Source organism: Urocampus carinirostris, chromosome 2, assembly GCF_059441175.1.
Source record: "Urocampus carinirostris isolate Australia breed hairy pipefish chromosome 2, RoL_Ucar_1.0, whole genome shotgun sequence".
Classification (NCBI taxonomy): Eukaryota; Metazoa; Chordata; class Actinopteri; order Syngnathiformes; family Syngnathidae; genus Urocampus; species Urocampus carinirostris.
The window spans coordinates 32,101,097-32,118,945 of record NC_142350.1 but is presented as its reverse complement, the minus strand read 5'-3'; the positions used below and the strand labels follow the sequence as shown (position 1 = coordinate 32,118,945).

Sequence of the window (17,849 nt, the reverse complement as noted above, 5' to 3'; positions counted from 1 at the left end):
AACGCCTGTGAAATTCCCTGCGGGGATGAATGAAGTATCTATCTATCTATCTATCTATCTATCTATCTATCTATCTATCTATCTATCTATCTATCTATCTATCTATCTATCTATCTATCTATCTATCTATCTATCTATCTATCTATCTATCTATCTATCTATCTATCTATCTATCTATCTATCTATCTATCTATCTATCTATCTATCTATCTATCTATCTATCTATCTATCTATCTATCTATCTATCTATCTATCTATCTATCTATCTATCTTTTCAATTGAAAATGTCATGATCATAGAATAATTGACTTTCCCCTCTCAAGTTGGTTTAAAACTACTGTACAGAAAGCACAAATATTTTAGGAACCAAAATGTTTCATTTCATTATTATAATTATTTAACGGTATAAAAATAATATATAAATATTTATATTGAAACCGTTTCGAAACAAAAGCCAGGAGAGTCAAACAAAAAAGAGAAGCAATGTAAAGAAAATACACATACTGTATAAAATTGTCTACAAGACAACTAAAGTAACCTCCATTGCATTAAAGTCGGTAATGCAAATGTCTCTCAGTAATGTCTAATGTCTCTCATCGTCTCTGTTGCTGTCGGTGATAAAAGATTTATGGGTTTTTGTTCAGAAACAGTGACATTTTTTGTAGTAGCTTGTTGCTCTCTTCAGGGTGAGATTTTTTTCATGTGTTTATGTGAATTTGTGGTGTTGCCACTGTAGCAGATCCTTTTCTGTAGTTGAAAAAAGACCCCATGTGTACTATTTAGACATCCTAGTGAAAAAAAACATTCATTAAAAAGGATTACTGATTGAAAAAATAAGCAAAAGTACATGAACTATCAAAACGTGCATTTTTAAAATTAGGTATAGGTCAAGAACTTTGCGTTTATGTAATATAACATGAGGCTCGCCAAAAGGGAGAGGACATTGTTGCTGCTGCCTCCAAAACCTTATTTTCTTTTCCTTTTTTGAAATGTATTTTTCCCTTTCTTCTTTCCCGTTTTTCTTTTTTTTCTTGTTTTTAAATATTTTTTCTTTTTTCCTTTCTTTTTTCTTGCCTTTTTCCACTCTTTCCTTTATCGTTTTTCTTCTTTTTGTTGCTTTTTATTTCTTTTGCCTTAGATTTTGTCTCTTTTCTCTTTTCCCTTCAGTCTTGCTTTTTTATTATTATTATTATTTTTTTTTTTTCGCTAAAGGCCGGGTAAAAGAAAAGTGTTGCGTTTGGATCAATTTGAGTCTCCCTAGATTATATCTTTCTTTGTGCTTTGTAGCACTCGTTTTCAGTTTCACGACACAACGCAGTGACATCCAGCGGTCAACTAATACTTACTGTCCCTTTAATGTAAGTGCTGCCCAAGAAAAAAATATAAATCCATTTTTTTCTGCTAGATTTATTTTCATATTATTGATTAATGTTTTTTTTTAATTCAGATCCTATTATGTGTAACAAATTTGAAAATATATATTTAAGTACAGTGGAATGTTTTTTAGAGCTTTGTGGAAAACCCAATTTGGCCAAACCTCAACCCGACCCTTGCTCCCAGCGGGCCCCAAGTCAATTATGTTTAAGACCTCTTACTTGACGTCTTTTTCCTTTTTTCACAACACCTTTTTGGGATAATCAAAGCAAGGGTAGTGTCTTTGTTTGGGATCTAAGTATGTATATACATGTATGTTTGTGTGTCCATCCTCCCAAGAAAAGGGGGAAGGAGTTTAGATATGACTTCACAGGTTACCTTAGATGTGAAAAACGCCCCAAAAAAGCTGGCTCAGTACTTTTGGTTTTCTTGACTTTTTTGCAGAAAGACATACCCCTCTTTTAGGCCAGGACATCATTCAATTTCAACATAATGCCTTGCGGACCGTTAAAAGGGGTAACCTATATGTGGGGGGAAGAATGCCCTTAAAAAGTCAACTCTGATTTTTTTTCCCCCAAAAGACATTTCACTCTTCTAGTCCAGGGCGGCATTTAATATCAACATTATCTTTTAAAGGTAGTTGGGTAACTTACCCCAAGTGTAAAAACTGCCAAAAAAGCTGACTTGGCATGTTTGGTTACGCCGACTCAGCAGCATTCCTAAAAATACATTCTACTTTCTCAGACCAGAACAAGCTTAGCCAGGATCAGAATCTTTTACAAGAAATCAGGTAGGTCATTTTAGAGATGATTGACTGCTAAAACCAGGAATGCCACCCAATAATGGTTTTGTGTCTCATTCCGGTAATGCTCTGATGGCACACAGGTTTTCCAATTTAAAGGCCATCGAGTTCACAAAAGATCCGAAACAACCTGAATGTACAGATTAACAGACGTACTTGGATTGCTTTCATTTGTTAAGGCTGTAAAAGTAAGCATTGTGAAGGAACTCATGTTGTGTAAGTTAAACTGTCATTAAAGAGTTCACATTACAGGTTCATTTGCATAGCCTTGGGGTTGTTTTGTTGAATATTTCATTAAGTCAAGCTACATTGTCAAGTAGGATACATTCTTGTTTCCCAAGAACTTCTATCTAATTGAATACAGTTATCATTAAAACGCTGCAGCTCTCCTATCTACATCATAGTTTCAAAAAGATTATCAAGTTAAATGAATGGGAGAGTTTCAGTTCTTCCGTTTTGTTAGTTGTGCATAAGAGCAGTAACCAAGAAGTGCACAAGGGGAGCTGATCTGTCATGTCTCAAGTGTTTGGGAAGCAGCTGTGGAAACACACTGTCTCCAAGGTCATCCAGGTAAGAAAGTAATGCCTTTGATGGATTTTTATTGTACTTTTTCAGTTTTTCTATCAGGTTTCCTATTAATCCTTGTTTAATTCATGTTGGCTTTGACAGGATTTTTGTTCACCCTCCCATGATTTTGCTAAATCCGATTGTTTTAACGGCAGTTTACTGAATTTATTTCAAAAAGTCAATTATAATATAAGATTGTTTTACCCGTTGTGATCCATTCTGGCAAAAAGCCGAGCAACATTTTAGTGCTGTTTCTCCTTAATTATAAAAGTCTCTGTTGGTAATTGGGGTTGTCTCGTATCTTTTGGTTTGTAAATTTAGACAAGCTTATCTCACGGCACGGCTTTGCCTGCATACAATTGCTATTTATGTTGTCCTTGTAATTACATTGGTGAAGTTTGACTGCATGTATTGTATGGAATGAGAACAGTACATACTGTGTATGTGATTTGCTCGTAATTTCTTCTAAATGAATCTCATTCTGTGGCCGGTACATTAAACCCCAATAAAACAACATCAATCTGTGATTCATGATTCAATAATCCCTCGTTTTTCACTGGGTTCACGTTATAAAAGGGTCCCACAAATTAGAAACCTTTATTTATGTATACATCCATCCATTATCTGCAACCCTTATCCTCAGTAGGGTCGCAGGGGTGCTGGAGCCCATCCCAGCTATCTTCAGGCAGTGGGCAGGGGACACCCTGAACTGGTTGCCAGAAAGTCGCAGGGCACACAGGGACAGACAATTCGCTCGCTCATTCACACCTAGGGACAATTTGGACCGGCCAATTAACCTGACATGCATGTTTTTGGAATGTGGGAGTGCCCGGAGGAAACCCACGCAAGCACGGGAGAACATTCAACTCCACACAGGATAGCTGTTAGCTGGATTTAAACCCATGACCTTAGAACTGTGCCGCACATGCACTATCCACTGCGCTGCCGTGCTGCCTTTTATTTATGTGTTTATTTATTTATTAAATTATTCATTGAAAGCCAAGAATAAATATTTTTTTAAAAGCTCAAGCATTTCTTTAACCAAGATACTAGATTTTTACTCACACACATGACGTTATCGAAAACTGCATTTACTTTCCTTGGGCATAGGCCGGCATCCCAAAATGTTGTTAGAAAAAAAGAAATCTGTCTCAAGCTGCAAAAAATTCAGCCTTACACAGGCCTTATAAGGACTGAAAGACATGTTGTGTCTATCTAGATTATTTGAAAAATGTTAATAATGTATTTAGTTTCTGTTCTTAATGAAACCATATAGTTTTTCATGACCAAACATTTTTAAAAAGTGCCAGGTAGCCACTAGGGAGCACCAATAAGCCACATGCAGCAACAAAGCAAGTCAAGAAGTCTTACTTTGTTGGCGATAGAAACCATGTTCCTCTGCCTTTTGATGCTTTTGTCGGTCTGTAGACCAATAGCAGAGAGGCATCTTAGAGACGAATGAAGCACATGACTCGCACACTCCAATGGACCAACACTGCAAATTCTGAATTTTGTAAGTTACGTTGCACAAGAATTTGTTGTTGATGTCGTATGATAGGGAAAAATACTGTAATGAGTAGCCCGGAAAAACATAATATTCCAAATTTTAAAGCCACAGTGTGTAATATTTGACCACTAGATGGTGCTGTGTTGCCACGAAGAACGAGGGCCAGTGCCGCAGTCCACAGAGTGGTGGCTTGGGACCAGACAATCATGACGAGGACTTAAATGGAGGATTCAACTGTGTAAAAGAAACACACATTTCTCAACCTATGACTTTTATAAAAGTTAACATTTGGATGATGGTTCATGTATTTTTGCCCATTATTCAAATCAATGTGTTTTTTTTTTTTTTACTAAATGGCATTTTTTTAAGAGGCCCTCAATATCACATACTGTCCCTTTAACGTGAACACGACATAACCTAGGGACACCATAACATGTGGGTTGACTGTCTTCTTATTTGGCTTCAGCCTCAGCTCGAGTCTGAATTATCTTCACTTCACAGTAGCTTTGTTGATTGTCTTGCTTTGTATGCAGCAGTTGATGTCCGAGCTTTTTAATTGTATGATTCAAGCGTATGTATCTTACTAAGACCAAAACTTTACTTAAACGGGTTAAAAAGTGCTGTTTCTAACGAACGTTAAACAAAGAAGGAAATGGATTGATTAAAATGAAGGGAATGACAAATCAAAGGTTTGAGGCGTTGTTTCTGTCATGCACTTTTTGGACAAATTTCAACACATGACCAATTTTTTTCTTTTATTGATGTTCACTATGTTTTGTGTACTGTTAGCCAATGCTAAATCTATTGTATTCTGGTCCTCCTGGAAGGGGGTAGCCACTTGTGAGGCCCCTTCTCAAGGTTTCTTATTTTCCTTGTTCTGAAGCTTTGAGTTTTTCCTTGCCCACATGTTGGTTTCAGATCAAGGAATGGTGTAATTGTAACCTGTGGAGTCCTTTGAGACCTCTTACAAGAGGTCTCAAATGCGACTTGACGTCTTTTAGATTTTTAACTAAATCTGGTCGGTTAACAAATTGATTGACCTGTAGTCCAAAAATAGACTTCAAATTTGGGTTTTGTGAAGGTCTTCCAATATGATCCAAATTGAATCAAAAATACTTATGTTTAATGTTGATCTCATAAAATCTGGTCCTCTTTAGTCCCAGAAAAGTCCTCTATTTAGTGTTTTTTCAACTTTCAAGTTTTTCAGCTTTTCAACAAGAGATTTCTGTGTGGGAACAGTCCTGTTTCTCTGTAAGTGTTTCTATGTATTTTTGACAGGAAAACTGACACTTTTGAAAATAAATCTAGAATGTAGATTGAATGACCTCTCGGAAATATTGTCTATTCCGGGAATAAAACTAGGGTCATCTGCGTCTATTATAGTCACCTTTGACCTATGATTTATTCATTTTTGCTTTGAATATATTGTTGAAATAAATGTTTAATATAATATAAAACTTTTTTTTTCTCTTATATTAATTAGAGACCTACCTACGGTATCAATCAAAACAGATACTCTTCAGCTTGGACTTTTATTTATCACTTGGTCCTCTGATTTCAAGTTGCAGGCATCGTTAAGTAGAGTTAGGGAGATGGTGCTAGGAAAAAGAACAAATGAGTGTTAGGATGTTTCGGGTAAATAGAAAAGAGGCCTTAAATGCAGTGCTGAATTAACATGATCTAATTTTGATGAGAATCAGCCCTGCCCTTAAAGTTTTAGTTGGGGTTTAAACAACAGTTTCAGGTATTCCTTTGAGTTTTCTTGTATGGCTTTTCTTATTGTATTCTGTATGAAGTATTTTAGTCAGGCTGTTACTGTTAAGTCTAAATAGCCTGATGCACACGACTCGACCCAAATCGTATACTTAGTTTTGATGAAGATGAATGCTCGTCCCATTAAAATTGACTTTTGACAGAAATACTATGTTTGATAGGCAGCACGGCGGCGCAGTGGTTAGCGCTTGTGCGGCACAGTTCATGTCATGGGAACCTGTCGTGGGTTCAAATCCAGCTCCAGACTTCCTGTGCGGAGTTTGTATGTTCTCCCCGTGCTTGCGTGGGTTTCCTCCGGGCACTCCGGTTTCCTCCCACGTTCCAAAAACATGCATTTCAGGTGAATTGGCCGGTCCAAATTGTCCCTAGGTGTGAATGAGCGAATGAGTTGTCTGTCCCTGTGTGCCCTGTGATTGGCTGGCAACCAGTTCAGGGTGTCCCCTGCCCACTGCCCGGAGATGGCTGGGATGGGCTCCAGCCCCCCCGCGACCCTAATGAGGATAAGCGGTACGGCTAATGAGATGAGATGAGACTATGTTTGATATTTCAGTACGATTTCATCAAATTATGAGTTGCAAAGTAAAACGTAACTAAATTGAGCTGTTAGGCAAAATCAGATCAAATGCAGTAAAACTAGTAAAATAGTCGTATCAAGTAAATTTTTATGATCCACAGGTACAGTAGTTTTTTTGCACATTTTATTTTCATTGTTTTGATTTCTTTTTGGGGAAAAAAGAAAAAAAATATCAAAATAGTAAAAATGTCCCAACAATTTCTGTCAACTGCTAAATCAAATCATTTTGTTCAGTTTAGGTATTTGAATATTTTTATTGTAAAATAGGGACAATACAGATAAGAAGCCATATATTTTGTTAATCTCATGCAAAAATGCCATTACTGATAATAATTGGTTTTCGAAAAAAAGCCTAAAAAAAACGTTACATTTTGAAAACAATAGTTGCATTTAATGAGTCTTAATTTTTAAAATCACCAATTAATTAGTATTGACACCACATAATGTGTTTTTTGAAACTATCTCTAATTACCGGATAATAAATTAAAACATTTTTCTGGGGGATAGATGCCTTACTGTTTACAGATTTCTATCGCAATAATGGCCATACCAACATATGTTTATTTTGTAGGAAACATTAAAGAAAAAATACCAGATTTAAAAATGATATTGTATGCATTAATTGTCACGACCAGAACGGAATCAAGACCCAAATGCGTAGCGTTAACCACAAGTTTATTGACAGAAAGCGGAAGGGCAGCGCCCGCGATCCAAGGTTCGCTGGATGCGGGAAACAAGCCGCTCACACAATCCGATCATGATCCGAATACGGAAGTGGATCTTCCGGAGCAGGAGATGACGTGTGGAGGACGGAAGAAACAGGTCGATAGCCGGGACAGGAGAGCAAAAACGTGGTCGGATCAAAAGCGGGTCGTAAGCCGGGATGGGAGAGCAAATGTGGTCGGGGTCAAAAAACAGGTCGTTGCCAGAGACAAACGGGGAGATCAGGAACGGACGGGGTGAAAAACGGGTGCAAAAAGCGGGGCCGACGAGAGTCAGAGTCAAAGTGCTTGCCTTGTAGAAACAGGTTCGCTGACCGACTGACAACAGGAGAGTGAAAGGACTGGGCTTAAAAAGGACAGGGAACCAATCAGGTAAACCGCAGCGGCTGGCGCCAAATGAGCGGCGCAGGTGATACTACTAATCAGTCATCATGACATTAATGGCATCACAGCATGTCAGTGCGGCCATTATCGCATACTACATATGTAAGTTGTTAAAGCTATTAAAACAGTTAAAAATATAGAAATTAGAAATAAATAATTCCAATATCAAAAATTAAATAAAATATGAATAACTGAGATAGTCTTCTTACCTTTTGCCCATAAAACAAAAACAAAGAAATCAGTAGTGTATGAGGTTAACAATTTTTTTTTATAACAGTGTATGAACAAACAAACAAGCAAGAGTAAAATAGGTAGAGTAATAATTCCGACCGACCTGTTATTATTTCAGGTACCCTCAGTAGGTAAAATGTCCATGACGTTATTGTGATACTAGTTTCTGGTCTGCATTCCTTGTTCAGCAAAAGATAAAGGAGGAGCGTGAAGCCAAGCGTGCACAGCTCGATGGAAGACACGACTATGTGCTTAGTATTGTCGCTTCTTGCCTGGGACTGGAGAAGGCTGATGTTGAGGAGGCCATGCTGGAGGGAAATCAGGTCTGATCCCCATTTTGTGAATGTTATATCCTGCTCAATACATTCTAAATCAAGGCTCATCAACGTGGTGCACGCGAGCACCGGGTAGACACTGTTGCACACCTGAGTAGCCGGCGAACTGGTTCTGAAATTAGCTCAACAGTGATGGGTCAATGTAATTTTGTAGAATATTTTAAATTGTAAACAAGGAAAATGATTTATAGAAGTTGTTTTACATTTTTAGATTTTGTTTCCTAACTCTTTTAAGAAACCATTTGCATACATTATCAAGTTTTAATGATGCAATGGCTCCTCTACACACAACACTAATTTGTTCCCGGATTGAGCTCATACCCACAATTTTTGTATCTCAAATTACTTTTCTCCAAAAGAAATAACCGAAAACAAACTAATCTGTTCCCTGCATCACAAAATCATGCAAGTTACCCCAAACAGCTATAAAACGCATCGTCCTTATCACACACATTGAAATAGTAATTTAACATAAAACACAGTACTAAGATAAATAAGATGACATAACTTTATGAGTCTTAAATGTGAGTGGGTTCTCTGCACGGTACACCAGCAGCAGCTTACCTTTGTAGTCACCACTGACATTAGCACAAAATGCTTAGGTTAGACGATATACTATGGACTTGTGGCCTGGTAGCTTTTTCTCCCCAGCAGTGAGGAATGCGTACCAAAAAGATCCGTCTCGTCGCAATTAAATATTTTCTGAGAGATATAGGCCTACCGTAACGGTTTTCAGAAATCAGTGAAGCGAAGCGCTGGGTTAAGTCTTAAGCAACTTTGGTATCTGCACTCGCTGCTTCCTCATGTCGTACCACAGAGTATATGCCTGTCCATTTCGAGCATTCTGGCCTCTAGGGGTAGCGTCTGGACATTTTCATAATTTGGAATTTTTCCCTCACAAGATTATGCTTTAAAGATAACTCTCATATTTATCTTACCTAGAGTAGCTCATATGTAAAGGGGCCATTGTAACTCTGAATACCGCAATATTTTTAAATCTTGCTTATTAAGTATTTATTTAATTGATGTAAACAATCTGCAGCTTAAATTTGTGCGCTGCCCCCTGTTTTGTAGATTGAGCGCATGGAGCAATTTTTCATGGCCGAGGGCCTTTTACACCTCATGTTTTACTATCAAGAGAGTGTACCATTGGATGCAGGTACGTATTAAAAAATGAATTTAATTGATCTCTCATCAAAACAATCATGTTCCTGAAAAATCTATGCTTTTGAATATGACAGGTACGTTATCCGTGTCATCCGTGCAATTGCCTCAACCTCCTGAACAAAACAAGAAGCGTAAAGTGTTTGTGACGGATGGAAAGGACGTAGCCCTGACCGGGATGTGCGTCTTTTTCACCAGGGCCAACGCTTCCAAGGCCATCACATCTGAAAACATTCACAGGGTGAGGACGGATTTAAAAAAATCCGAGACTTCTAGTTTATTTATTGTCAAACAAGCAGAAAACAAAGAGACTGAAACCTACCTGTCTACTAAAAGTGGGCAAATGGTTAGCCCTAACTAACGGTGTATTATTTTATTTTTTTCAAAAGCCTACTCTTAATTTTCGAATAACACAAAAAGTCACAATACATCAAGGTAGATGTTTTAAATTTAATCACAGCTGTATTAATCAGTTAACTCATTGACTGCCATTGATGTCCATAGCCATCGATTACAATCAATGAAATGCCAATGTAGTTTCATTATTTGCTTATGTCTATCAATCTCCATTGCAGCGTCTTTTATCTTGTGTTTAGAAGGAAATACAGAGATCCCTCATTTTTTTCGCGGTTAATGGGGTTCATAACCACCCATTAAAGGGGAAAATCCGTGAGGTAGCGTTGAACCTTCATAAAAGCCCCCAAAGGGTTAAAATACCCCAAGATGAAGTCATTACCGACTGAGAGTAAAAGACTGCAACAAAATAACAACTATAGATGTACAAATAATAACACACAACGCATAATTGCAGTTTATATGAATGGTTTAATCATCATAGAAAAAAAAAACTAATTAGAGGGCTTCTTCTTTCAGTGAAGAAAGAAATTTAGAGAGCGTCTGTCTAGCTGCACGCAAGCATCGGGTGTCGTCAAATTGAGCCAAATGTCTTCGAAGATGAAAATAAAACCGTTCCGAATGTAGCAGTTTCCTAGGAATTGTAACTCCAGGAAAACATTTTCATGGCCAATGGACCTGACGTTTGAAAGATACAGGCTCTGCAGCGGTGGCTTAGTTGTTAACCTAGCTGTTAGCAGTGGGCCGGACCTGAAGCCAGGATTTTGCTTCGCTTCTGACGCCAGCTCAGTCAATTGCCAGTTGGAGAGAGAGAGAGAGAGAGAGAGAGAGAGAGCTACATAGTGGTTCGGGCTGGCTAGAGCGCTCTCTTGTGGGACACAGAGTAGCTTTGCGGTCTTTGGTCGAAAGAGCAAGGCGCTGGGAGAGGACTCTTCTCTCTTCTCTTTTTAGATTTTTTTTTTTGGGCGCTTGAGGTATGAGTGTGTGCGCTTGCGGTACTGTTGTCCCAGTTAAGAGAGTGAGGCCCTAGCTGCCTGCTTTTAAAGCAACCTCGTGGCATAGTTGACTGCTGGAAGCCTGTAATTAAAACTTGCAATATGACTTCCTCTCAAGGAAGGTACTCGAAGCTTCATTCAAAACAAAGTTCTCTAGATGTTACAATGGGGCTGATTTAATCAAACACACGATTCTAAAAACCCAGCCATAAATCAAGAATCATCACAAAAGACAAATCTACAATTGTTTGGAAACCAGTCAACACTTTGGCGATTTAAATATTTTAAATCTTTCCAGGTATAACATTTTCCCTAGAACTGGAACTTGGTTGGTTGAATGCACACGTGTGGACAACTGGTGTGCACCTTTCAAGCTATTTTTCCCTCACTGTCTGTTCCTGGAACGCAGGAGGTTTGGGTCATTCGTAGCAACGGCATGATCACCCTAAACTACGTAGTGGTCTCTACACGGATTTGACACAAACATCTTAAATCAGATTATATGAGAGAATACAACTGAGCCTTATTAGTTTCATACTGCTCCTAGTTGAAGAAAGAAGGGACAATATTTACCGGTAATAAACACAGTGTCAGAAAAGCTGACTAAACATTATGCTCTGTAATTTTGTCACTACTAGTCCCTACAGTATTTTATAAAGTACAATTAATGCTACAGGGTTCTACATTGCCTTTTTAATGGGACCGCGTGTAGAATTTAGTGCCATCTAAAAGTAAACCAATAAAATGTTTAACTGCAAAGGGCATGCCTTACAAAGGTGTAAAGTTGCGCGCTATAATTGATTTAGTATAACCAAAAGTCGAATAAAATGATGATAAAGTAGTATTTTTCTTTCTAGGATGTAAATTTCAATATGTTGGACACCTCAGAGGGAGGTCTGTTAAAAAGTGTTGAGCATCTGCTCTCTGAGGTCTTCATACCGACACTGTCAAAGATGAATCATGGCTGGGGAGAGCTGGCCAGTCCGAAGGTCCAAGCAGTTAAAAAAGACTTTATTTCATCCCTGGAAAACTTTGTGTCTGTGTTGGTGGGGGCACAGGAGAGTCTGCAAGAAAAGGTTAGTTTCAAACACATCAGAGTTTATATTGATAAGGCAAATTGTTAGTTTTTCATCCAAGTTTGATTTCATGACTACAATGAATAAAGTTTCTATCTATCTATCTATCTATCTATGAAGTGTATGGTACATTTTCAGGTTTCTTTGAAACCGTGCGATACATTTGATGTGCGGATCTTGAAAGGTCCATCTGATTACATGGAGGCAGCCAACAACACGGATACAATAGAAAAGATTGAAGGCTGCATGAAAGTCTGGATTAAGCAGATTGAACAGGTAAAATACACAGATAAGCGGCGTTTTATATTGCAACATAACTTGATATTACACTTAGAATAATTTAGCAATGTTATTAAATAATAGAAATCCCAACAATATAAATGAAGCAGTTCAACAAGAACTTCTAGATCCCAAATTTTGCTATTCGTCGTATACTTTGTGTCATGTCAGTAGGTTACGAATGTACCGACAACTAGCAATGTTTTTTCAATGTGAATGATATTCTATTACGGAAGCTAATATTTTCTTCACTGAAAAAAACAAAAGTCTAATACGTGGAAACTAGCTTCTCTAGTTTACTAATGGCTCTTCAGCATTTTTTTTATATTTCATACCATTCTCTTCTAAGTCTTGCTTTATCTGTTGGATACTTGCTTGGCCAATAATCCCTTTGGTCTGGATTTCAACTTTACTTTAACAATTTAGGCCAGTCTCCAAACAATACGTTTGAAACATCCATCCATCCTTTATCAGCACCTCTTATCCTCAGTAGGGTCCTAGCTATCATCAGGCAGTGGGCAAGGGACACCCTAAGCTGGTTGCCAGCCAGTCACACGGCACACAGAGACAGACAACTCACTTGCTGATTCACACCTCGGGACAATTTGGACTGGTAAACTAACCTGACATGCATGTTTTTGGAATTTGGAAGTAAACCGGAATGTCCGAAGGAAACCCATGCAAGCAGGAGAGAACATGCAAACTCTGTACAGAATAGCTGTTAGCTGGATTTGAACCCATGATCTTAGAACTGTGTCGCAGACGCGTTAACCACTCAGCTGCCGTGCCGCCCTTGGAAACACACCTTGGAAATACGTTTGCCTATTTATCCAGACTACATGTTTATTTTTGTTGTTGAGGGATGATGACCTTGATGTTGTCCCTGGTCAGCTGTGAACCAATCACAGTCTACCTGCTTCTTTAGCAGAGTTATGATTGGTATTTTTTTAAAATTATTAAATATGCAAATTGAGCAGGAATAATTCATGTTATTTTGCATAAAGTCGATATATTTTTTGTTGGTATATTTCAACTATTTGCCGAGACAATGCATTTTGAAGACAGCATGTCTTCTCTTTGTCATCCTGAGCTATGACATCATCGGAGAGACACGAGCACCCTAGCAAGCCAATTGCCATATTGCTTCACGTGGTAATTAGTCAAAGAGGTTACGTGTGTATTAAGCAAAGTTTTTGTGGGGAATGCCCAAGCGTTGTGTGGCAGGTGCATAAAGTAATGGTACAACAAAGGGCAGGTAGCCAAAAAGGGGATAATTGGCCAAAAATAAAGAAAAACACGGAGAGCTGCCAACATTGACCAATCAACAAAAGGCGGCTTCAGGCTTGGCCGAAAAACGCAAGGCTGGCCAACCAAAAATCACGCAATGAGCAACCACGGAACCAACAATGAAAAGCGGCAATGGCTACGGCAATAAATGCGAAGCCAGCCGATGTAAACCAACGAACAGGGCAAAATCGGTGCTCGCGCCAGACTAGTGCATTAATAAACATGCGGTCAGCAGCGAGGCTAACCAGGAACCAAGAACGAAAAGCAGCAACAGTGATAAACATGAAGCTGGACGGGAATAAACCAAAGGATGTGGCAATACCAACCGTTATTTCTTCGCCAAGCTAGCCGACCAAATAACACCCGATTGTTAGCCATTGAGCGCTAACCGGGACCAAACAAAACAGGAAAGCCCTCGACACATGCGGCGAAAAACACATACAAAAAGCCACGGCGCGGCAGGCAGAGAATTACCGGGAGGAGGGACCGATGCGTGCAGCTGAAGCATTTCGGATAAACTCTCCCAACGCTGCTGTTGTTGCTCAAACAAGTGTTGGTGTTGCACTTGTTGAACCAGGGTGGTGACGTCATTGGCGATTTGCTGTACCGCACCTTCGGTCAGGAGTAGGCGCTGTAACGTGGATGGCTGATTAGCATTTCTGCGTTATCCGGTGGGGAGAGAAACGTTCGCTGGGTCCATTCTCTGGTCAGACTGTTCTGTCATGAACCAGAATGGAATCTCGGACCCAATTGCGTTCGTTTTTAAAGGAATCTTTATTGGATTGAGCTGACAGAGCTTGCTTTGGAAGCCGATGGTTGTGGGTCGCAAGCAGCGCTGGATGGAATGGCAGTTCCGTGACAGGTAGGCAGAATCAATACGGCTTAGCGGGCAGGTCGATGGCCAGGGCAGGATAGCAGGTCGTAAACGCGGGACAGAAACAGGTCGAGACCGAATCAAACAGGAGAGGTCTTTGGTACTGGAATCTGGCAAAACACACAGAGACACACAAGTACGGTCTGACACTCTCCTCTGGGCGCTGACAGCTTAAGAGGAGAGTGCCAGCCAATCAGAGAGCGCGCTCCTGCGCGCCAAACGATTGCCCCAGGTATCTTAATTTTGGCAATCATGACAGATCTACCATTTTGGATATGTTGTGTTCATTCAATGACGCCACAGCTCTACAGGATAGAACCCAGACAGGTCAACTTTGACACTAGATTTCTCAAGTTCCCTGGCACGTGCAATACTTTGCAACATAGTTTTAGAATTTTGGGGTGGAACAATACATGTTCTGTACCTATTTGAAAAAAAATGTGTTGAGGAATATTTCTAAGACCAAAGGACTGTGATGTCATTTACCCTTGACAACAACACTCAAATTGAAAGAAGAGTGATAACGGAGTTATTGTTCTTTCTAAAAACACGAAATAATATGTTTAGATAGAAGAGGCCTATACAACAAAATACTGTCGTTATAACCTTCACATTAACATCTGCTTCAGATTCAACCATAACCCCATTATGCATTCTATTGATTAATGGTTTAGTCACAACACACGTTGTTCTATAGGTTTTAGCTGAAAGTGACCAGCTGAGAAAAGAGGCAGAGGACCTTGGGCCACGAGCCGAACTGGACCACTGGAAAAAAAGAATGTCACGCTTCAACTACCTTCTGGATCAGCTCAAAAGCCCTGATGTAAAGGCAGCACTGGGAGTGCTCTTATTGGCAAAATCCAAAATTATCAAGGTAAAGAAAAATCATATGTCATGACACGATGATACTGTACCTTTTGTATGCTTAGCAATGTTTTTATCTGCCTAGTTGTGGCGTGAACTGGACGCCAGGATCACTGAGTCAGCCAATGAAGCCAAAGATAATGTCAAGTATCTCTACAGTTTAGAGAAGTTTTGCGATCCTCTATACAACAGTGACCCTGTACGGTGAATAGTTTATTTTTAACATGTAAATGGTGTATTTCCCAGTTTCGCATGATTTATTTCTCTATGACACCAGGTGTCAATGGTGGATGCTATACCAGGTCTTATCAACGCCATCAGGATGATTCACAAAATCTCACGCTACTACAATACATCTGAAAAGATTACATCACTTTTTGTCAAGGTAACAATGCATCTTGGATCTTTTTTCATGACATCGTTCGTTATTGTGTTGTGCTTTTTATTTATTAAGATCATCCTAAAAGAGCATCGTTAAAATGGCATACCAAGAGCCTCAAACATATTACGACCAGGTGGCCAAAAGCATACTATTAAAAGTCCAGAATGGCCAAAAGGATGGAACCCAACACATACTTCCAACTAAAATAAACTAATTTTTCTATTTTTTAAACTAATCACTACTTGAATGGCATAATAAAAGTGGCTGTATAATCCAAAAATAAGATACTCGCATATAACCCTACATTGCTTTTAAGCCGACCTCCGAAAAGTGCTTTAAAAAGGCCTCATAGTAAAACGTTAATAAACGTGGACCAAAACAACAATTAGTTTTTCAAATATGTAGATAGTAAAATTAATTTACTACTAATAAAGATTTTTTTTAAAACAACAACATTTTACCGTACCTTTAAGCATTAGTTCGATGGCCGGCACTCGTACTCGAGTTTCTGTATTTTACGTTCCCAAGAGCAAAGAAGTGTTCTGCTGGTTCGAGAGCGTTCTCCATCCGGGCACCGGTGCTGTGGAATGCTCTTCCCCCTGAGATCCGATCTGCAACCTCAGTGGAAATGTTTAAATCTAAGCTTAAAACTCACTTCTACTCCATAGCATATGAATAACCTACTCTTCTCGTCGGCTAATATAGTGTAATAATCTGTGAAGCCCTTTGAGACTCTTCGTGATTTAGGGCTCTACAAATAAAAATGACTTGACTTGACTTGACTTCTTCGATTAGATAGTTGTCACTGTTTTCCACTATTTGTTACCCTTATGACCAACTTCCTTGGGATCCATTACTATTAGCTAAAAGGCAATAAAACACACTATATCACGATGAACTTAGAAATTAGGCAAGAAGGGAGCATGAGGACGCCACACAGCTGTGTGCCGTCGGGTGTCTTGGGTCTTACACCCTCTTGTGTTCATTTGGTTTTATGCGCATAAAGGCTGACCCCCTTATTTCACTAAAGTATATTATATTTCTGCTAATATGCGGGTGAAGTAGATGGACCTTATTTAACATGTTTTTGTTGCCTACTCGGCAATATGATAGCAACGACTTATATAGTAGGAAAATAAATGTGTAATTATTTTTGACATAAATGCAAATATTTTGACCTTGTGACATATGTTCTGAATCACTTTTGGTCAAAATCAGATGAGAATAGCCTCGGAATTCAAATATGTGTTATGTTTTACTATGATGGGATACATTCATTTTGTTTTAAACAAGGTAACCAACCAGATGATAACAGCCAGCAAAAGCTACATCACCAACAATAGTGAAAACACCATCTGGGATCAGCCACAACGAATTGTAGAAGAAAAAATTAAAGCAGTAATTCGCCTAAACCAGGTACTGATCTATTTTTACCCCTTTTAGCAACAAAGTTTAGAGATGCTAAATTTTAGGGTGGCTTATCTTCAGGAGTACCAGCAATGTTTCCATAAGGCAAAGGCAAAGCTAGAACAGACTCCCACAGAAAGACAGTTTGACTTTAGTGAGATGTACATTTTTGGAAAGTTTGACACTTTCCAACGACGACTCAAGAAGATCCTGGAGATGTTGGCCACCTTTTCGACCTACTCGGCCCTTCAAGATGCAAAGATGGAGGGGCTTGAGATGGTGGCGACCCGCTTTCAGGTATGATCTGAATGATACGCTACCCGATCACTATATGAAGTACTTATACTTGATCACTTGCTATTTAGATGAGGTGTCCAGGCAGATATCATATATCAAATCATATCACTAATGATAGTACCAAAAGCTGATTTCATCAAGGTTGTATGTTACTGTAAATGTGCGGCTGGAGTTGAAAGTTGCTGTCAAGATTTGAGTATTTAATAATCCTTAAAAAAAAAACTGAAGGATATGCTGTGTTTCCATGCAGCTGTTTGGCAATCTTGCAAAGAATACTTTATAGGTGCCTGACACAAAATGTTGCCTGTTGGATGTTTTATTTTTGTACATTGAAAAACAGAAGACCAATCTACCGTACCCGACCACCTAGTGAGAGTAACCGCTTCTGTGGTTGTTTCCAAGGCAACATAGCTGTTGGCAGAGTAAATCACCATGGCACATATGTGCCCTTTATTTTTAACATGAGTTGCGAAAAGTCCAATTATACAACCAGTTACTCTTCACACCATTACCAGTATATTGACCTTTTTTTCATTGACCTATTGTTTTTGGACAATGACTGATTGTACATTGGCTGATTTTGGGTCTACATGCATTGGAT

The 17,849-nt window shown here is 38.9% G+C and overlaps 1 protein-coding gene across 2 annotated transcripts in view; it reads left to right on the top strand.

Moving 5' to 3' along the window:
• The window catches only part of dnah5 (dynein, axonemal, heavy chain 5), a 159,252-nt gene that overhangs the window by 12,308 nt on the left and 129,095 nt on the right, over positions 1–17,849 (top strand). The window contains exons 1-11 of one of the 2 annotated variants that reach the window (XM_088326196.1): positions 2,690–2,746; positions 8,123–8,257; positions 9,344–9,428; positions 9,511–9,674; positions 11,640–11,858; positions 11,997–12,134; positions 14,996–15,172; positions 15,248–15,361; positions 15,440–15,547; positions 16,838–16,960; positions 17,033–17,248. In XM_088326196.1, the coding sequence (XP_088182322.1) occupies positions 2,690–2,746; positions 8,123–8,257; positions 9,344–9,428; positions 9,511–9,674; positions 11,640–11,858; positions 11,997–12,134; positions 14,996–15,172; positions 15,248–15,361; positions 15,440–15,547; positions 16,838–16,960; positions 17,033–17,248 (1,536 nt within the window). Of the gene's footprint in view, positions 1–2,689; positions 2,747–8,122; positions 8,258–9,343; positions 9,429–9,510; positions 9,675–11,639; positions 11,859–11,996; positions 12,135–14,995; positions 15,173–15,247; positions 15,362–15,439; positions 15,548–16,837; positions 16,961–17,032; positions 17,249–17,849 lie in introns of those variants that run through there. The other variant, XM_088326195.1, reaches the window with a different exon arrangement.